Below are 21,923 nucleotides of genomic sequence, written 5' to 3' on the forward strand. Positions count from 1 at the left end.
CCGCCACCTCTCTGGGCAGCCTGTGCCTGTGTTCTGTCTCCCACGCAGCACAGAAGTGCTGCCTTGTGATCAGGGGGAGCCTCCCATGCTCCAGTTTGTGCCCATTGCCTCGTGACACCACTGAGAAGAGCCTGGCTCTTGTCTTCTCTTCACACTCCCTTCAGGTGTTTACAGGCATTGATGAGATCTCCCTGATCTTCCTCTTCTCCAGGCTGAACAGCCTGGGCACTCACTCTCAGCCTTTCTTCAGATAAATAGCAGAGATCATCTTGGTTGCACTCTCTCCGCTACGCTCACCTCTGTCTAGTACATGGAAGCCCAGAAAAGGACCCAGCTTCACACAGGGCTTCACCAGCCATCAGCCTTCCTTGCTGGCTTATGTTCAACGTGGTGTCTACCAGGAACCTCAGGTCATTTTCTGCCAGGCTGCTCTCCCGCAGGATGCCCATAGCATGTCCAGGTGCCTGGGGTTGTTATTCCACAGGTACAGGACTTGCCACAACTCCATGAGATTCCTGCCAGCCTTAAAGGAGTCCTTGCAAAGGAGTTCAAATGAAAATACGCTCTGTCATCACGGTGGCCTGGTCCATTCCAAATGTTTCTAACCACTCCTGTGGCACAGAAATAAGTTCCTGGGTCCGTGTGTACCACTGCTGAAGGACAAAACCACCCAAGGAATGCTGGAAACTCTAGGATGACCAAGGCGGATGACCAGAGCAGAACGACTACCAAAACAGTTTCTCACCCTGCAGAAAGAGCAGATCTCTAGTAAAGGACAACAGGGTCAGATATCTCTGCAATAAGAACTGCAAATGGAAAAGAAGGTCCTCAGTGTTGGTGCTGGTAACCTCTCCCCAGAAGCATCACCAACATCAGGATGAAGGTACAATTTGAGATCTCAGATACAGACTTGCTAGTCTGGTAGCCTGATCTTATTCGTCTCACAGAATCACAGAATTGAAGGGGTTGGAAGGGACCTCAAGAGATCATCGGGTCCAACCCCCCTGCCAAAGCAGGTTCCTTAGAGTAGGCTGCCCAGGGAGGCATCCAGATGGGCCTTGAATATCTCCAGAAAAGGAGACTCCACAACCTCCCTGGGCAGCCTGTCCCAGTGCTCCACCACCCGCACCATGAAGAAGTTCTTTCACGTGTTGGTGCGGAACTGCCTGTGCTCTTTCTTGTGGCCCTTGTCCTGTCCCTGCTAACCACTGAAAAGAGGTTGGACAAATCCCACTGTTTCCCACACTTAAGATATTTGTAAATATTGGTAATATTCCCTCTCAGTCTTCTTTTCTTCAGGCTGAACAGACCCAGGTCTCTCAGCCTTTCCTCATAGGGAAGATGCTCCAGGCCCCGTAGCATCTTTGTTGCCCTCCGCTGGACTCTTTCCAGGAGTTCCCTGTCTTTCTTGTACCGGGGAGCCCAGAACTGGACACAGTACTCCAGGTGAGGCCTGACACAGTAGAGGGGGAGGATCACCTCCCCTGACCTGCTGGCCACTCTCCTTTTAATGCACCCCAGGATTGCATTGGCCCTCTTGGCCATGAGGGCACAGTGCTGGCTCATGGTCAACCTGTTGTCCACTAGGACTCCCAGGTCCTTCTCCTCAGAGCTCCTCTCCAGCAGGTCATCCCCCAGCCTGTACTGATACATGTGGTTGTTCCTTCCCAGGTGCAGGACTCTACACTTGCTCTTGTTAAACCCTGTTAGGAATGTTTTAACAATTTGTGTCAATAAAGAACATTCCTGTCTGCCTCTGGGTCCTGCACTGGCAATTTAATTCTTGAACTACAGATGCAGTGTGTCCCAGTCTCCCCCTCATTCTAGTCAATTTATCATGTCTTCAGAAAATACTCCTCAAATTTATGAACCTGTTTGTCTTTGTTATTCTGGACTTCTATGTCTAACAGTTACAGCCTTTTTTTTGTCTTCTTCGAGATTAACTTAATGCTGCTATAGGTGTGACTCTCCCCATGAATGGCTGGTGAGGAATGTTTTAATTACTCGTGAAGTGTCAATAAGAAAGCTATTTATGTTTGTATGAAGTCTTTCATGTCTGGGGGTTTCAGAACAACTGATAACAATTAGTGACTGTTATGGGATACTATGCAGGCCTCTGATATCTGGCCAGGTGGCCAAGAGATTAAGAAGAAAAAAGAAGAAGCTGAAGGACGGCTAGGAGACAAGACCTGCAGGGGATGCTGTATAAACTTGACACGGTGCCAAGGAGTACAAAGGGGAAGGACAAGAAAAAAACTTGGAGAGGAACACTACGAGTCTTCAGCATGAAAGACCCCTAGAGGCCCCCAGAGGGACCACCGGAGACTGATGTGCATGCTCCAGCAGGAGGGACTGGACCCCGGAATTATAATTATTAATAACCTATTTTTAATAGGTTATTATAATTAATAATATAATTAATTAACACATTTAATAATTAATACTAATCATAATAACCTATTTTTTTAGAAGTAGTAATGAATATGTACTAGTCTAGGAGCATAAAAATCAGCTACTTGATGTAACTGGTGTGCGTCCTGGTGGAGCGGAGACTCCCGGTGCACCCAGCGCATCAGGTGCGATGGAATGTCCCTTTGGTTGTTTATTTTTTTTTGGTTGTTTTTTTTTGGTTGGTTTTTTTTGGGGCAACCCTGGCTGTATGGACAGTCGGGGGGACGAGAGGCTGGAGCCCAGCCCTGCAGACAGGGATCTGGGGGTTTTGGTCGATGGCAAGTTGAATGTGATTCAAGCACGGGCCCTGGCAGCCAGGAGGGGCAACAGCATCCTGGGGTGCCTCCAGCACGGCATCGCCAGCCGCTCAGGGGCAGGGATTGCTGTGCTCTGCTCTGCACTCTTGCAGCATCACCTCAAGTCCTGGGTGCACTTTTGGGCAGCACACTAACACAAGGACATCAGGTTATGGGAGAGTGTCCAAAGGAGGGCTTCGAAGTGGTGGAGGATCTGGAGAGTAAGACGGATGAGGAGCACATGAGGTGCGCGTGTTTGTTCAGCCTGCATGAGACTGAGGGGAGGCCTCATGGCGGCCGGCAGCTTCCTCACGAGGGCAGCAGAGGGGCCGGCGCTGAGCTCTGCTCTCTGGGGCCACTGACAAAACTCGAGGGAATGGCAAGGAGATGGGCCACTGGAGGCTCTGGCTGCAGGTGAGGAAAAGATTGGACACCACCACGGGGCTTGGCCACTGAAACAGGCCTCCCAGGGAAGTGGTCATGGCAGCCAAGCTGCTGGGGTTCACCAAATGTCTGGCAAGTGCTTTCAGACACATGCTTTGGTTTTTGGGGGTCACCCAGAGCGCTGGGCTCTCAGGTCACCCAGCGGTGGGCTGTGAGGTCACCCAGCAATGGGCTGTGACCTCACGGCCCTCGCTGCTTATCTTGGGGCGCCGGCAGAGCCTGGCCCAGCCTGGCTCGTGCCTGGACTCTGGCTGAGCGTTTGTGCGAGGCTTGGAGTGCCGAGCAAGGATCTCTTGGGAGATTTGTTGGAGCTGTGCTGTGGGGCCGTTGGCAGCTGCTCTCGGTGCCCGTCCCCGCAGCCAGTGCCTGCGTTTCCCCGGCCCTGCCTGGCTCAGGCAGCCGGGGCTGTGCAAGGAGTGCTCGCAGCAGTGCAGGTGAGCTGTGAGGCGACACGTGCCCCGGGGCTGGGCTTGGGGTTTTGTCCTGCTGAGGGGCCGGGGCACTGCCGCTGCCTGCCCTGGCTCAGCCACTGACCCTGGCCTCTCTCCTTCTTGCAGCGCACAGCAGCTGTGGCAGCGGTGCCAGCCAGGGGAAGCAGCTCCCCATCTGCAGCTCTCCCCAGCCCGCTGCAGCGAGCCGACACCATGGGCGGTGAGGCCCAGGACATCACCTGCCCTGTGTGCCAGGGGGCCCCCAAGGAGCCCAGCTACATCCTCCCCTGCCTGCACCAGTTCTGCTTCGGGTGCGTCATGCGCTGGGTCCAGAGAAGCAGCACCTGCCCCCTCTGCAGGCAGCGCATCACCTCCATCCGCTACTCCATCTGGGCGGAAGACGACTTCCTGGAGGTGCAGGTGGCCCCCGATGCAGAGGCGCAAGACGACAGCCCCCAGGACGAGCAGGGGGCTGCAGAGCCCATGCCCCAGCCTGCCGTCAGAGGCCTCCCGCCCGAGGAATGGGCAGCCCTCTTCAGGGAACACCTCGAAGTCCTGGGGCCGCTGCGCTCCTGGGTGCGCCAGCAAGCCAGGGAGCTCTTCGATGCTGCCTGGTGGGACCAGGACATGCTGGAGGCCACCGTCGTCGCTTGGCTGTGCCGCTGTGGGCTGGATGAGCACGCCTTGGTGCGGGAGCTGCGGCCCTTGCTGCAGGGCCACACGGTGAGCATTGTGCAGCGGCTCATCTCCATCATGGGGGAGATATGCAGCGAGGAGTACCTCGAGGAGCTGGGCTTCCTGGAACCGCGTCCTGCCAGCCAGCTCTACATGGACAACGGCCCTGACGTGGACCTCGAGGGCTCCCAAGACACCGGGGAGCCAGAGCTCGAGGGCTCCCAAGACACCTGGGAGCCAGAAGACAGCCTGGAGGCCACCCCCAGCCCTCATGCCTCCCCCCGGGACACTCCTGTCACCAGCCTGCTCTCCTCCAGCAGCGCGGAGGATTCTGACATCGAGGAGCTGCCCAGCGCCTCCAGTGCCGCCCTGCCTGCGGGTCCTGGCCAGCCGCCCGCTGCACCCATCCCTGAGGAGCAGGAGGAGCTCTTCTCAGAGCCTGAAGAGGAGGAAGCAGAACACGCTGCAGTGCCGGGCTGCAGCCACGGGCCCTCTCCTCCTGGCCAGGGCAGGGACAGCTCACCTGGGGGGCCCCGGCGCCCCCCGAAGAGGAGGGCCGACAGCAACCCGGACTCTCCCCAGCCCTGCAAGAGGCCCCCGCGCCTTTAGCAGGGCACATCTGGTTGTCATCAAAATAAAGAGTCGTGACCCTGCCACAGACAGTGTCTTGGGCTTCTTCGTCGAATCCCAGAATCCTACAGTCACAGAAATGTCGAGTGGCTCAGGTTGGAAGGGGCCTTAAAGACCACCTAGTTCCACTCCCCCTGCCATGGCCAGGGATGCAACTCACTGGCCTCACCCAACCTGGTGATGGGCAATGTCTGCCCACTCGCTCAGGACCCACAGGACCCAATTATAATTATTAATAACCTATTTTTAACAGGTTTTTATAATTATTAAGGTAATTAATTAATTAATAAATAATGCTAATTATAATAACCTATTTTTTAGAAGTAGCAATGAATATGTATTAGTCTAGGAGCATAAAAATCTGCTACTTGATGTAACTGGTGTGCGTCCTGGTGGAGCGGAGACTCCCGGTGCACCCAGCGCTGTTTGCTTACCTCTATTCTTTTAATAAACCCTATTTTTTTATTTAATCCTATTTTGAAGACTGAGCCATTTCTAACAACCTCATTTGGTTTCTTCCTGCCCAGCTCTCCAGCCTGTCCAGGTCTCATTGTACTCAAAATTCTCATTTGTACTTTCTATAGTACTAGTGTTATGCTTGTGCCATTTGGTTGGAAAGGTGAAATTGAGAATTTTCTTGATATTAGTAGGGACTCTATGTTCAGAATATACCCCTGGCCATTCATGGGTAGCTTCTTAGCACAATAATCAGTACAACTGCCAGCAATTGCAAACAGTTGTCAGAGTGGCTAACAGATATGAGTACTGCTGGCATATGTCTGTCTATGAGGAAGCCCATTCCTTCTTGTACTTGCTGCTCATCACCGTCCCCACTCAATATCTACATATTGAATTGATGTGATTCCAGCAGGTGACCTTACTTCTTCTAATGTCTTAGCCAATTCAGCATGTGTTGGTGCAAGTCTGTGCTTAACCCCCTGGGGTAAATGAGCAAAAAATGCTGTATTACTTCCAAAGTAAAAGCAAATTTGTCTTGTTCCTGCCGTGGTAATGTGACCAAAAGATGTCTCTAACACCAACGACAGCCATCATTTAAATCCTGCTGTATTAAGCAGATTAGGTATGTCAGACAGACTGGGTGCTGTGGCAGTCAATGGTTTAGTAGCTGCATTCAACTTTCTGTAGTCTACTGTAAGCCACCATGTCCTTAATATTTGTAAGTGGTCATACTGGAGAAGTTCTTTCCTCTTCCTAGGCTGCCTGCTAGCAAGTTGATTGGGAGTACAACAAGAAAAATTTTTTTAATCAACATTTGGTGTGATTTTCAGCAACACAACTGCTATGAGGACTGCAAGAAAAATGCTTGCCAGGTTTGCAGCATAATACCAGTAGCCTGAATAAGTTATAAGGCAATAGAAGTCCCCTAGTAAAGGACGGTGTAAATGCCAAAACTTAACTGGACAAGCTGTTTCCTCCTGTAAGTAGATTATTCAGGCTATTTCCTGTATTTCCTGTAACTGAAAAAACAAACAAACAAACAAAAAAACAAACAAACAAAAAAACAACCAACAATATTTACTCCAAAATTTATCCACTTTAAATAGAACACATATTTTAAAAGTCTGTTTCTGCTACAGTTATGTGAAAGATTTTATCCCAAGTCTTCATTCTATACAGTAGAATAAAAAAAATAAATTTCAAAGCACAATTTTCAGATTCACATTAAGGCCGGAGTCCACCTCATGTTGTAAGTCTCTTCTACCAGGTTAGAATATCACCACTAACACATTGGTACAATTCCTCTACAGGTAGTCAGCTCAGCTTTTGTCATTTATATTCCAATGGGACAGGAACTGATTCACTTCTTCCAAAGTTTGTGAAAAGCAATTCCCCCACACTTATTTTATAGCCTGGCTGAGCGATGCACTGGAATTTTTCTCTCCGGTATCAGAACATTTCAAAGCACGGAGTTCAGCCAGTGCAAGAAATTGGTTGTTCATCCAGACATCTTTAGGTTGAGTCTATTTTGCCTTTCAGAAATTCATAAGGATATTAACGTGGCAGAAAATATCAATAAAGTTTGGGAAACACAATGAAAGGAGGAAAAAGAAAAGGCAAAATTGAGCTTCAGAGCTGTACTGACAGGTCTGAAATTCTGTGGGGATTCCGTAGGTTGGAAAAGCACAGCAAAACTCACGCCTGAGAATAAGGCACCATGAGGCTGCCAATACGCTAAGGTTACTTACTGTATTAGCATGCTTAATTACAACAAATTAACAACATGTAGTTCTTACCTCTGATATTAATTCCTATATACTCTCCCTGCTCTGGGTGTGAAACATGGAAAGCTCTGTCACGCAGTCCTCGTCAAGGTGTCCCTGCTGCAAGAACACGGACTACATTCAAGCATGAAGCTTTCAGGTTGTCTCATCGAGACACATCTGACCATGACACTGCTGTGATATGCAGCAGGCGGAGTCCCTCATTATCCAACATTTCAGATTTTGTATTTTAGTTAGCATCATGGCTAAATGTTGCCGTGAGTAAACGGAGAAAGTCACACAACTTCAGCAACTTCAGCGTCTCGGCCCTCCTTGGTGAGAGGATCTGAACTCACGTAGGAAAGGCTGTCTGCAGATAAGATTTTTCACTTGAGTGGAAGCTACACTTTCATCTCTTCTTAAATATGCAAAGCTGCATCAGGCATGCACGTCTTTGCCAGAGCTGCTTAAAATTGACAGCGCACGTGCAACAAGCTGTTCTTTACCTAGACAAACAGCAGCACCCAGTGGCCAGCAGGAGGCATTGGCTGCAAATGAGCATCGGCTGCTCATCAGCACTTGGTGACAGCTGGAATTTCCCCCAAGCCCCCACACTATCCTCAACTCACACACATCAAAAGAGTTGAAGTACAGAGAGGACAAACATGCTGTCAAAGAGGTCAGCTTGTTGGCCAAACGAGCAATTCTCAGTGAGAACTAGAATTAAGATAAACCATAAGCATGTCCAAGAAAAATAATAATACTTGTTTTTTACCCCCTAAACAAAAGTATTGACCAAGCAGCCTGGAGAATCAACTGGTTGCTCACATACAGAAGTTCTGCACATTTTGATGAGAAGCTAGCTGTTTTGCTAATTAAGCATCAACGACAGAATACAATGACAACGTACCTTGAAATGCCTCCTCAAAAGAAATGGCAAAGAACCGGTACCGTTGTGACAGCAAATAAGATTACACGAAATGCCAAGGAACCTTCTTGGCAAGTGTACTTACTGGATATTTACTTTGCCAGTGGACAGCATCTCAATAACCTTCCATGAGCCACGGGTGACTTAACAGATGCTTAACTGTAATCCGCTTCTTTGGGTCCACCTAGTGGGCAGGAAGAATCAAGTTGTTACACAAATCTGTGAGAATAGAAGAAAAAACTTATCTTTTATTCAGACCTTCTGGGTGCTTAGAAGGGATAGAATAGAAACCAACAATGTTTCAGAACCCCAGCAAAAGGAAGGTTAAATGTCTGAGCTGTGAATAACAGTTACAGCACCTATGGTTACAGTACATGTTCCAGTAACATTCTGCAGTGACTAGACTGCCTAGATGTAGCCCGAAGGCATATTTCATATGCTCAGCTTCATTAATAAAACGTCTCATTTATAAACACTTCTTAATTGTGCTGTATCAATAGAACACCCAAATGCAAGGTGCTTCAAGACTTCATTTAATTATTTACATTTTAATTTCTATATCCATGAACTATTATTACATTCTTGCATGAGAAATTTCTGCAGAAGACAAGGCTAAGCTTTCCTTCAAGGATTCAGACGTATAAGAGTTAATCTTCAAACACCACATATTTTCTAAGTACTTCATAGATGTAGTATTCCGACCTAATGAAATAGCATTTTGTAGACCTATCTGAGTAGAAGCAGCACCTTTACCTGTAGCATTTGGCTAAGCAGCAGCGTACTGCTAGGAGAGAGCCACTTTGGAATAGTATATTTTCCTCTCTGTGGAAAAAAAAATAAACCAAAGAGGGTGTAGAATGAACCTTGAATAGTTAGGTCAAACAGGATTATTAAATTACTTAGGTGATAGTGACATCTCTCTTCTGCCAAAAAGGAAGAACAGCCACATGCAAAAAATGTTTGAGAGTTGAGATAAGGACAGGGAGATCACTCACCACATACCGTTAGAAGGAAAACAGACTCGGCGTAATGAAGATCAATGTAATGTATTGACAAATGGTAATAAACTCGAGCAGTGAGAACTAAAAACCTCCTCCCTCTGAGCAATGCAAGGGAACAGGGCAGTCCATAATGCTTTGTCCCTGCTGCTCCCTACACCTCCCTCTCTGTCCCTGCTCCCCACGGGGTCCCTTGCAGGGGATGCCGTACTTCCCAAACTGAGCCTGCGGGGGCTGCCCACAGGCAGCAGCTCTTCAGGAACTGCTCCAATATGGGTCTGCACCATGCGGTCCATCCATCGGGAGCACGCTACTCCTGCAGATGCTCTCACCACACCTCCTGTTCCATCCTCACAAACATGGTTAGTGATATCATTAGAAACAGATGGGGGGCAGATTTCAGATTTCACAGTGCAGCTTTACTGGGAAAGTAAGGCATCAAATCCACATGATCTGCATGTGGGTCCAAGGAGCCCCATTACCCATTTTGCTTTTAATACATCACTACAGATCAGGAGACAAGGTAAAACAAGTAGCGTCTCCTTGACTGAGGACAGTGCTGGAAGGCAAATACCTCGCAAGAGCTACCAGAACCATAAGATCACTCCACAAGTATTTTCTTCTTGCAGGAGCTGTAGCACATACTTGGTTGACTTAAGTATTCCCAAATGAAGAGATGTGGAACACTCCAGGGAAAGAAACAAGGTGTGCAAGCACTGTGATCCTACTTCCAACCACAGGACCATGTGGGTTGGGAAAGACGTCTAAGATCAGCTGGTCCATCCTTTAACCTCACACTGCCAAGCCCACCATTAAACCATGTCACCAAGCACCTCATCTACATGGTTTTTGAATGCCTCCTGAGTGGTGACTCAACCACTTCCCTGGGCTGCCTGTTCCAATACCTCTCAACTCTCAGTAAGGAAATTTTTCCTAATAGCCAAGCCAAACCTCCTCCAGAGCAACTTGAGGCCATTTCCTCTTGTCTTATCACTCGGTGCTTGGGGACACCCGTCCCCATCTCGCTAGAGCCTCCTTTAAGGTAATTGCAGAAATAGCAAGCCTGCATCTTAACACCTGTGAGACTTCCCTCTTCCACTGCACTCAGACTGAGTTTTAAAACTTGCTCATCTCTGTTCACCTCAACAAGTTCCACTGGCCAATGTTTCACCTCTCCAAAGAATGCAGCTCCTGGTTCTCGTGAAGTGAGGCCTCAACTCTGCAGAAACCATCCTTGAAGACTCCAGAAGATCTCCTGTCCCCTCCTACCACCACAGTCCTTGAATCCTCTTCAGGATGCTCTACTTTCCAGTCATACCAATCTCTTGGTCAGGGAAGGAGAAGCAGGTAGAGGAAGCCAAAGACCTCAGCCAACACAGCTGTTCCACACTCCGCTGGCTTCCTGGAGGCTTTGTGAACAGAAATTTGCTGGCAGCCTGCAAGTGGTTTGTGGAGGTGTCTACAGGATGCCAAACAGCAGCTGTTCAGCTGTACTGGGAGGAATTTACAGGGAAACAGAACCAACGACTCAGTGCTGTTACTTACTACCTATTCAGCCTTTTCTCTTGGAGGCAACTTATGGGGTCTTGCATTTCCTCCTCATTCTGGACAGAGAAGTGCTGACAGACAGCACACTGAATGTAAGCCAGGGGTGTCTTCTGGCAGAAAAGATGCCCAACACTACCGTGGGCTGAATTAGGAAGCAGCACCAACACACCAGGGGGCTGAGCCCTCTGCTCAGCTCTTGTTGGATGACATCTACAATGCTGCACCTAGGTTTCAGCCCCCTTCAGGAAAAGCATCGAATGGAAGAAAGCTCTTTGCATGCTCATTCTGGAGGAGGAAATCTCAATAGCGGTAGCAGAATCCTGCCTTTCCCAGAGAGGAGAATAGCTGGTATTCAAGAACAGTCAGTCTTGGAAAATCCAATGGCAGATGTACGGTTCTGTCACAGCATATGGAGAAGGCAGATGAAGGATCCCCCCCCAAAAATCCGGCCCATTGACAAGAAAATTCTTCTTCTGAAACTCCACTTGCTATCATCCACCAGTTGCACCAGGCTAGTGTACCGGGAAGGCCAATGGAAGAAATGCACAAAATGCTAGGAAGAGCAGCAGAAAGGGACAAAATTCAGCACAAAGTCCTTTTTGCCTTAGGCAAAGCCTAGCAGGTTCTGTCACCAGAAAAGCAAACCTCTTGCAACACTCAGCCATGTCCCTCCTAGCACAACCAGTACCTACCATTATCCTCCTGTAGACTGCCATGACGTTGTCATCATCAAAAGGGAGAAAGCCACACAGCAGAGCATACAGCAGTACACCCATGCTCCAAATATCTGCCTAAAAAATAAAAGTGCGTAGATGTTCACAAAGCAGATGTATCCAAAAGGGCTTCATGACAGACCATATTGTCCGCCCTTGGCAAAGTCCCCACACACTTCATGAAGAGTAGGCTCATCTTGTTTAAAAAAAAAAAAAAAAAAAAAAGAATCAGAGGCCAACAACAGCAGTGCAAAGCTGTGAGAGCAAACAAAAGACTGACTCCATCCTAATAGCAAAGCAACTTAAGAAGCTTGAAGGGATTCGCATTACAGCATTTTGGATAGATTAACAAATGCAAATTGCAAGTAGGCCCAGAGTTTCAGGTATGAAATCAAAGCTGAGAAACCTCTTCACATTTTCTGCGCTCTGTTTTTTATAACACTGTGCAACAAAAAGGGACCAAGTCTTCATGCACAACTTGCAAGCTAAAGAAAAGCCTGACGAATCATTAAAACTTTGAGATTGCACAAAGATTTGTGACAAGTGAGGAGTAATTGACAGAGGACATTGCTCTTTCAAAGATTTTGTAGTAGAAGAACGTTACTGTTTTGTAGGGCACTAAAAGATGGAGCAACTGGTGGAGGTAGGTAAGGATTAACCAGAGATAAACCAGCCAGCTACCTGACCTGTGGCCAACAGTACTGTTTGAGTCTGCGACTGCTAAGGCTAGTTGAGGCAGCTGTGGGAAGTACCAAAGTAATGCTGTCCAGGGGCATTCAGGAGGGAAACCAAGTGAGCATACCCCAACTTCACTGCCTTTACAAACAGGGCACCAGAGGAGAAAAAAAAAATTAAAAAAAAATCACTCACTACAACTCTGCTACATACCTCTGATCCAATATATGCTTTGCCCTGAATCAGCTCCGGCGCTGCATACGCTGGGCTTCCACAGCAGGTGTTCAGATGGTAATCAAGGCCTCCCTAGAATAACACAGAAATCGGAATAATCACACTGAAGCCGTGGCTCTAACACGCTTTATGTCATCTAGTAATGACACAGTAGAAGCCTCAGAGGCTCCCTCTTTTTCTGCAACGCATCTATGTTCACCTTTTATTTTGCTTTGTTGTAACTTATGAATTTACTAAGCAAATAGTCTAAGACCATAAACATCTAAAACCACAAACATGTTCTGATCCCAAACTGCTCCTTTATCTATGTTCCTTGGCAAGATGCATTCTTTTCCTTAGCTCCTCATCTATTAAGATGAATTCCTTGTGCAAACGTGCAGATAAGAGATACAAACCTGTGACGAAGTGATCTAAGAGCTACTGAGCATGAGGCTAGATGGTTATTTATGACAATATTTAATGCAATAACTTTTCAAAGACCCACTGATAAAACACTTCCTTATCAAAACCGTGTTCTTATTTCACATGCACTGTCTTCTACACAGATCACAATAAGATGATGTTATTCCACTGAACTGATGCTCTGTTGGTCCTGATTACCAGCATGATGCTCTAACTTGCTCTATTGAGTCAAACAAAACAATCTGAGGGTGAATAACTCCCTTGAAATCCCTAAAACTGTCTCCTTGTTACATTGATCCTCACCAGCACCCACCTTGCATGTTAAAAAGGCAAACAGAAAAGGCTCCCCAAAACTCTTTCTAGGATCAAGAAACAATTCAGGACAAACACACAGAAACAGAGGATCTGCATCTGTCACCTGTATAAACTTGTTGGTTCTATCCACAATATCCATCTCCACAAAACTCTTTTGAAGAAAGACATACACAGGTGAAAAACGCATGAAGGAAAAGTGCATGCCAACCTGATATTACGGGCCCTTGTATGAGACAGAAGGTGCTGTACATACCAGATGATCTCTGCCTTAGATTACAAAAATATCAAGTCTACATGGAGAAAACGATTTAACAGGCTGCTCAGAGCCACAGCTGTTAACTGTTCTCTTGCGCAGTTCAGTCCCTTCCAAGGAAGCAGTAATTGCATCCCAACCACATCAATGGCTTTACTTTAGGGTGTTTGGGCAAGTCACTGCATTGCATTCTGTGGTCAAACATGCGTTTCTTGTCTGCACATAGTATTGGATCGAGCAGACACTCTTACCTTTGGCTTTGCACAGAGCCCAAAGTCTATCAGCTTCAGATTATGTTCCTCGTCAATCAGCAGATTTTCCTGGTGAAAGAGAAAGCAGCAAGTAATGCTTTTCAGCTGAGCATCCGAGGAACCACCTTTTCTTGTACTAGGGCTTGGAGATGGCACGGGATAAAGCCCTCAGACACTGCGTCTGACTCTGCTTTGAGCAGCAGGTTCAAGCAGAAACTGCTGCAGTTGCTTCCAAGCCAAGTTATCGTATCCTCCTCCATATTCACCAGCTCATTGTCTAGAAGCCAATTCCTTGCAAAAGGCACAAACAGAGCTTTCTTTTTTTTGGAGAAAAGCTCTTTGGAGAGAAAGATCTCATCAGCTGTCTGGGAAATTGCCTGAGCTCCAAGGGTTTGCTTTTCTCAGAGATATCGGCATCTCTAAAAAATGTAAAGTTCTAACCAATTTGTGGAGAAACACTCAAATCTTCCAACCACTAAAACAATGCTTAATCTGCAAAGACAGAGAAGCTATAGGATGGGGCCAGTAGCGTGCATCTTATTCTGCACCCTCTCTATACGTATCCTTCATTTAAGCTATCTGACTCTGTTCCTTGAGGTACAAAACCATAAGTGTGCACAACAGATTGACACCATCAAGGCTCTCTCCAGGTGCATACTGGAACAAAGAGTGTAACAGAAACACCTAACCAACATCCATATTAGTTCCATGTCTCTGCTCTGCTCCCACTTAGAGCATGAGCAGAGAATCACAGAACGGTTTGCGTTGGAAGGGACCTTAAAGATCCTCTTATTCCACTCCCCCTGCCACAGGCAGGGACACCTCCTGCTAGACCAGGCTGCCCAAAGCCCTATCCCGCCTGGTCTTAATCCACAGCTTCTCTTGGCAACCTCTTCCAGTGTGTCACACTCCTCAGAGTAAAGAATTTCTTCCTTATAGCTAATCTAAATCTACGCTCTCAGTTTAAAACCACTACTCCTTGTCCTATCCCTACATCCGCAACGAAGAGTCCCTCCCCAGCCTTCCTTTGGCCCCCTTTAGGTATTGGAAAGTTGTTATAAGGTCTCCCTGGAGCCTTCTCTTCGCCAGGCTGAACAACCCCAACTCCCTCAGCCTGACTTCATAGGAGAGGTGCTCCAGCCCTTCATCATCTCTGTGGCCTCCTCTGGACTTGTTCTAATACTTCCATGTCCTTGTGTTGGAGGCCTCAGAGCTGAATGCAGTACTCTCAGTACTATGTTCTATTTCAGAGGAAAATCCCTTCTCAGGGTCAGCCACATCCAGCTCAGCTGAGGCACACAGTAGCAAGCAGAAACAATACATTTCCAGAAGGCATCAGATCATTTGTTATTTACAGAAATGTGACTACTATTCAGGCTTACTGGTTTGAGGTCCCTGTGGGCATATCCCTTACTGTGAACATAAGCAATTGCTGAAACAATCTGCCGAAAAAATACACGAGCTTCTTCTTCTGAAAGACGGTCCTTGGAAATAATGTAATCAAACAGCTCTCCTCCAGGACAATACTGCAATAAGAAGGTGAAGCGCAAAAGAGAATATGTTTAGAGCATAACCAGGAAGTCTAAGTACCAACGAGAGCACAGAAAGCACTGGACAGCAGCTATAGGACTCTCTGCATATTCCCTTTGCTTTATCAGTACCCAAAAGTTTGGCATGGGTCACCACTGCAGCAAACCACACAAGCCAAGAAGTCTGACCCTTGCCTCACATTTTGTATCCAAGACATTACACTCTTGCCATGGGTGGTGCAAATCACCCAGGAGACGACAATCACTTGGGAGTTCTGGTGTCTCACAGACCTTGCTGGTGCTATTTTAAAATAATTGAAATGCAAGGTAGGAATTAAACTTATTTCACTTTTTGTGAACACCAAAGAGTGGCTTTTACGAGAAGACAGAATATGTATTTTCAGCTTAATGTTTAAAGTAATGAATCTTGAACAAACTCATCAATTAGATAACCTCTTAAGAAATGCATCATTTCAACTTTACTGTTATATTATCGCATACTGCTAAAGCGGACAGATCGTGTACTGTAACCTCAAGCATGGCAGAAACACCATTTCTTACCTCTAAGACCATGAATATTTTCTTGGATGTCTCTATTACGTGATACAACCGGCAAATATGTTGGTGACTTAAATTCTTCATGGCATCAATTTCTGTTTTAACACGAGGCAAGTCATCCTAAGAGACCATGAACATAAGCTATGAATTTGGTGACTACTTACAACAGTAAACTGCAAACTACTGCAGAAGTCAAAATTTCACAGCACGTTTCTGACAGCATACGATTCAACATCAACTCATCTACAGCTCTTCCATTCCCCCCATATAATTCTGATCAGCAAAACCTGAAGACGTAAAATATCTAGTGTTTTCATCAGCATTTTGTTTGAGTTATTGTAACAATTGTCAACTTCCTCCATTTTACAGCGAGTGAATGCTGCCCACTTCACAAGAAGGCACAACGTTTCCGGTGCTTTGTTAACATTCCTTGAACTCTACAGCATCCTTTAAAAGGCAGCAGGGCTAGTAGGCAGCATCTTTATGTACCGCACCCCTTTGCTCTTGAGAACTGCTCAAGAAACAGACGATGCTATCAAATGTTACATGTTTTTGACTTACCCCTAGCGCAAGCTTGTCCATGATTTTTATTGCAACTTTTTCACCGGTAAGAAGATGTCGTCCAAGCTTTACCTTCGCAAACCCACCTAAAAGTGAACACACAGACATTTAAAGCTCAGCATGATAACACGCGTTCATCCTTTTAATCCCGCTTGTAGAGCAGAGTACGCAGCACGAATTGTGTGCAATGCCTTCATCAGAGGAAGAGGCGATTTGAGTTATGGGCTGCCAACTAGCTTCAGAATTGTGCTCCAAAATTCACGGGCCTGAAGTCACTCTGTACTCAGGCAGACAGCAGGCAGGCGTCTTTGTTCAGAGATCACTCCTACCCGTCCCAATCGTTTCGCGCAACTCGTAGTACTTCAGAATCTCCTCATCGCTGCTGACAGACATCCTGAGGCCAGCAGGCGCCTGCCCTTCTGCCCAGCACCTGCAACGACAAAGCGCCACCCGTGGCTGCGCTGCCCTCAGAGCACGGCCCGAGGCGCGGAGGGGCCGCTTGCAGCACCGAGACCCACCGGGACCCACCGGGACCCACCGGGACCCACCGGGACCCCTGCTCAGCGCCTGGGCGCTGCTGCCCGGCCCCCCCCACCCCCGCCGGGCCCGGCCCGGCCCCCGCCTCACCGCTCCGCCACAGCGCCCGGCGCGGCCGTTGCCGTTTGAACCGCCCGCCCCGCCCGCCCGCCGGCAGCACGGGGCCAATGGCGGCCGCCGCGCGGCGCCCAACGGGAGGGAGGGAGGGAGGCGCGGCAGGGCGGCCATGTTGGGAGGGTCGGCGCTGCTGCTCCGCGCCCTGCAGGCTCTGGGGGAGGGTGGGGAAGAAGGAACATGGTGATGCGCAAGTCCAGGGGACCTGAGGACATGGATCTGCGGGTCCTGAGCGAGTGGGCAGACATTGCCCATCACCAGGTTGGGTGAGGCCAGTGAGTTGCATCCCTGGCCATGGCAGGGGGAGTGGAACTAGGTGGTCTTTAAGGCCCCTTCCAACCTGAGCCACTCGACATTTCTATGACTGTAGGATTCTGGGATTCGACCAAGAAGCCCAAGACACTGTCTGTGGCAGGGTCACGACTCTTTATTTTGATGACAACCAGATGTGCCCTGCTAAAGGCGCGGGGGCCTCTTGCAGGGCTGGGGAGAGTCCGGGTTGCTGTCGGCCCTCCTCTTCGGGGGGCGCCGGGGCCCCCCAGGTGAGCTGTCCCTGCCCTGGCCAGGAGGAGAGGGCCCGTGGCTGCAGCCCCGCACTGCAGCGTGTTCTGCTTCCTCCTCTTCAGGCTCTGAGAAGAGCTCCTCCTGCTCCTCAGGGATGGGTGCAGCGGGCGGCTGGCCAGGACCCGCAGGCAGGGCGGCACTGGAGGCGCTGGGCAGCTCCTCGATGTCAGAATCCTCCGCGCTGCTGGAGGAGAGCAGGCTGGTGACAGGAGTGTCCCGGGGGGAGGCAGCAGGGCTGGGGGTGGCCTCCAGGCTGTCTTCTGGCTCCCAGGTGTCTTGGGAGCCCTCGAGCTCTGGCTCCCAGGTGTCTTGGGAGCCCTCGAGCTCTGGCTCCCCGGTGTCTTCGGAGCCCTCGAGGTCCACGTCAGGGCCGTCGTCCATGTAGAGCTGGCTGGCAGGACGCGGTTCCAGGAAGCCCAGCTCCTCGAGGTACTCCTCGCTGCATATCTCCCCCATGATGGAGATGAGCCGCTGCACAATGCTCACCGTGTGGCCCTGCAGCAAGGGCCGCAGCTCCCGCACCAAGGCGTGCTCATCCAGCCCACAGCGGCACAGCCAAGCGACGACGGTGGCCTCCAGCATGTCCTGGTCCCACCAGGCAGCATCGAAGAGCTCCCTGGCTTGCTGGCGCACCCAGGAGCGCAGCGGCCCCAGGACTTCGAGGTGTTCCCTGAAGAGGGCTGCCCATTCCTCGGGCGGGAGGCCTCTGACGGCAGGCTGGGGCATGGGCTCTGCAGCCCCCTGCTCGTCCTGGGGGCTGTCGTCTTGCGCTTCTGCATCGGGGGCCACCTGCACCTCCAGGAAGTCGTCTTCCGCCCAGATGGAGTAGCGGATGGAGGTGATGCGCTGCCTGCAGAGGGGGCAGGTGCTGCTTCTCTGGACCCAGCGCATGACGCACCCGAAGCAGAACTGGTGCAGGCAGGGGAGGATGTAGCTGGGCTCCTTGGGGGCCCCCTGGCACACAGGGCAGGTGATGTCCTGGGCCTCACCGCCCATGGTGTCGGCTCGCTGCAGCGGGCTGGGGAGAGCTGCAGATGGGGAGCTGCTTCCCCTGGCTGGCACCGCTGCCACAGCTGCTGTGCGCTGCAAGAAGGAGAGAGGCCAGGGTCAGTGGCTGAGCCAGGGCAGGCAGCGGCAGTGCCCCGGCCCCTCAGCAGGACAAAACCCCAAGCCCAGCCCCGGGGCACGTGTCGCCTCACAGCTCACCTGCACTGCTGCGAGCACTCCTTGCACAGCCCCGGCTGCCTGAGCCAGGCAGGGCCGGGGAAACGCAGGCACTGGCTGCGGGGACGGGCACCGAGAGCAGCTGCCAACGGCCCCACAGCACAGCTCCAACAAATCTCCCAAGAGATCCTTGCTCGGCACTCCAAGCCTCGCACAAACGCTCAGCCAGAGTCCAGGCACGAGCCAGGCTGGGCCAGGCTCTGACGGCGCCCCAAGATAAGCAGCGAGGGCCGTGAGGTCACAGCCCATTGCTGGGTGACCTCACAGCCCACCGCTGGGTGACCTGAGAGCCCAGCGCTCTGGGTGACCCCCAAAAACCAAAGCATGTGTCTGAAAGCACTTGCCAGACATTTGGTGAACCCCAGCAGCTTGGCTGCCATGACCACTTCCCTGGGAGGCCTGTTTCAGTGGCCAAGCCCCGTGGTGGTGTCCAATCTTTTCCTCACCTGCAGCCAGAGCCTCCAGTGGCCCATCTCCTTGCCATTCCCTCGAGTTTTGTCCGTGGCCCCAGAGAGCAGAGCTCAGCGCCGGCCCCTCTGCTGCCCTCGTGAGGAAGCTGCCGGCCGCCATGAGGCCTCCCCTCAGTCTCATGCAGGCTGAACAAACACGCGCACCTCATGTGCTCCTCATCCGTCTTACTCTCCAGATCCTCCACCACTTCGAAGCCCTCCTTTGGACACTCTCCCATAACCTGCTGTCCTTGTGTTAGTGTGCTGCCCAAAAGTGCACCCAGGACTTGAGGTGATGCTGCAAGAGCGCAGAGCAGAGCACAGCAATCCCTGCCCCTGAGCGGCTGGCGATGCCGTGCTGGAGGCAGCCCAGGATGCTGTTGCCCCTCCTGGCTGCCAGGGCCCGTGCTTGAATCACATTCAACTTGCCATCGACCAAAACCCCCAGATCCCTGTCTGCAGGGCTGGGCTCCAGCCTCTCATCCCCCCGACTGTCCATACAGCCAGGGTTGCCCCTTGCCAGGCGTGGAATCCCTCACTGGCTCTTGCTAAACCTCATATTGCTGGGGATTGCCCAGCTCTCTGCTTTGTCGAGATCTCTCTGCAAAGCCTTCCTCCCCTCGATGGAGTCAGCCACTCCTTCCTGTTTAGCATCATGCATAAATGGACTCCATCTGCCCTCAAGTCCTACATGCGAGTCAGTCGGGACAACACCGAAGAGAACAGGCCCTAAAATGGAGGCCTGCGGAAGCCCCTATGACTGGCCGCCACCCTGATGCGACCCCATTTACAATAACCCTTGGAGCGCGACCCGTCAGCCCCTTGTTCACCCATCGCATTATGCATTGCTCTAGCTGTGTGCTGCCCAATTGGTCCAGAAGGAGACAGTGAGAAGCTGTCTTGAAGCTGTGCTGAAATCCAAAGAGGTGCCATCAGCTGGCTTCCCCTGGGCAACCAGATGGTTGGCCACTTCATCAAAGGAAATCAATGGGGGTGGGCGGTGATGGGTAGGGGACATCGATAGGGCAGCTGACCTAACCCAACCAAAGGGACATTCCATAGCACCTGACGCCACACTCAGCAATAAACAGGGGGTTGCCGTGGGGAAGGGGGCTGTTCCTCCTGAACAACCACTGCATGTTTTGATGCCCTGCTTCCCAGGACATGGCTGAACATTGCTCGTTGATGGGAAGTAGAGAATATTTCTTTTTCCTTCTCTCTGTGCTTCCCCGCGGCCTTATTGTTTCTTTTGTTTCTTTTTCTCCCCATTCCCCTGCCCTTTAAGTAAACCATTCTCATCTCCAGCCTCTTTGTGCTGTATTTTCTCCCCCAATTTAATAGCCACTCTTCTGTGTTCGCAATAAGTGAAATAATTTTAATTCCTACCTCGCTTTTTTAATTCTTTTAAAACAGCATCAGCAAGGTCTGTGGGACACCAGAACACCCTTATATAACACCCAAAGAATTGCCATCTCCCTTTGGTGATTTGTACCCCCATGCCTGCTGTTTGTCGTCATCGCACCATGCCCTGCTGAGATAGCTTGGCTTTGTCTTGCTGCCCTCCTTGTAGTTATGAGAAGGCTGCCCTGAGGTTCCTCTGCAGTCTGACCAAACATCTTTGCCTCAGCCCCTCCTCACTGAGCAAGGGCCCCAACCCCTGAGCACTGTGAAATTGCCTACAATCCATTTCTAAAGATCTCACTAATGGGTTCTTGAAGATGTGGTGGTTTTACTCAGGTGGGCAGCCAAGCTCCACCACAACCGCTCTCTCCCTCCCCCTCTCCTCAGAAGGAAGGGGGAGAAAATACAACACAGAGAACTCGAGGTTTGAGATGAGAAAGGTTTAATTAAAGGGAAAGGGAATGGGAAGGAAAAACAGATACAAAAGAAACAACCAGTCCGCGCGGAAGCCCAGAGAGAGAGAAAAATTATTCTCTACTTCCCATCGGCGAGCGGTGTTCGGCCACGTCCTGGGAAGCAGGGCCTCAAACGCGTAGTGGTTGTTCAGGAGGAACAGCCCCCTCCCCCACGAGAGCCCCCCCTTTTATTGCTGAGTGTGCCATCAGGTGTTATGGAATATCCCTTTGGTTGGGTTAGGTCAGCTGCCCCGGCAATGTCCCCTCCCCATCACTTGCCCACCCCCAGCCTGCTGGCTCTTGGGGGCTTGGAAGGAGTCCTGATGCTGTGCCAGCACTACGCAGCAATAGACACAACACTGGAGTGATATCAGTGCTGTTCCAGCTACGAGTGCAGAGCACAGCACTGTGCGGGCTGCTGCAGGGAAAAGGTGACTCCAGCTCAGACAGACCCAACACAACTTCCACCCCTTATTCCATAACATTTGTGTCACAATCAGGTACAGTTTAGTATATAGATGTTCTCATCACCATTGTCTTCTGTCCATTGAAGCATTTTTATGTCTGTACTTCTCTTTATTCTATAGGTCTTTTCCCAAAATGCTCATAAAAACTGTTGATGGTTTCAGCTTCATCTGTCAAAGTGGTCACTCAGGGCAGGCGAAGTTGGTTTTCTTGACACCAGCACCAGCTTAGCTCACATCACTGTTGCACTTGCCCGGTTCCTTGCCAAGTTCACCTGTCATTGGTTCTTCAGTGTCCTCCTACAACACATAACTTGGATAACAGATTAATTTTCTCCCAGTGTTAAATCTCCTTGTGGCACACACTTGATATCCCCATCTTTCTGCATTACCCACCAGGTATACCCTGGTCCTTGGGCAAAGACAATCCCACGAGTGGGTTTGCCTTTTCCCATGGCAGGGGCAACCCACACTGCCTTCCCCATCCACTTCCCCACATGCACTACAGGGACTTTAGCTTCTCCCACAATGTGTAGGGGTTTTGTTTTAGCAGGACCAGGACGGCTTTCAGACCCCCTGTTGTTAACTAGCCAAGTGGCCT

General features: G+C 50.1%; 1 protein-coding gene across 1 annotated transcript; it reads right to left on the minus strand.

Annotated features, from left to right (window-relative positions):
- Positions 1-7,165: 7,165 nt before the first annotated feature.
- LOC113841478 (maternal embryonic leucine zipper kinase) lies at positions 7,166-16,856 on the minus strand. The gene is made up of 11 exons (XM_038171281.2): positions 16,742-16,856; positions 16,444-16,544; positions 16,115-16,200; positions 15,557-15,673; positions 14,849-14,992; positions 13,467-13,535; positions 12,225-12,317; positions 11,316-11,414; positions 8,831-8,899; positions 8,163-8,261; positions 7,166-7,269 (listed from the first exon to the last, which is right to left on the minus strand). The coding sequence occupies exons 2-10, from the start codon at positions 16,505-16,507 to the stop codon at positions 8,193-8,195; spliced, it is 810 nt and encodes a 269-aa protein (XP_038027209.1). The 5' UTR covers positions 16,508-16,544; positions 16,742-16,856; the 3' UTR covers positions 7,166-7,269; positions 8,163-8,192.
- Positions 16,857-21,923: the final 5,067 nt, after the last annotated feature.

This window comes from Anas platyrhynchos, chromosome Z (assembly GCF_047663525.1).
Source record: "Anas platyrhynchos isolate ZD024472 breed Pekin duck chromosome Z, IASCAAS_PekinDuck_T2T, whole genome shotgun sequence".
NCBI classification, from domain to species: Eukaryota; Metazoa; Chordata; class Aves; order Anseriformes; family Anatidae; genus Anas; species Anas platyrhynchos.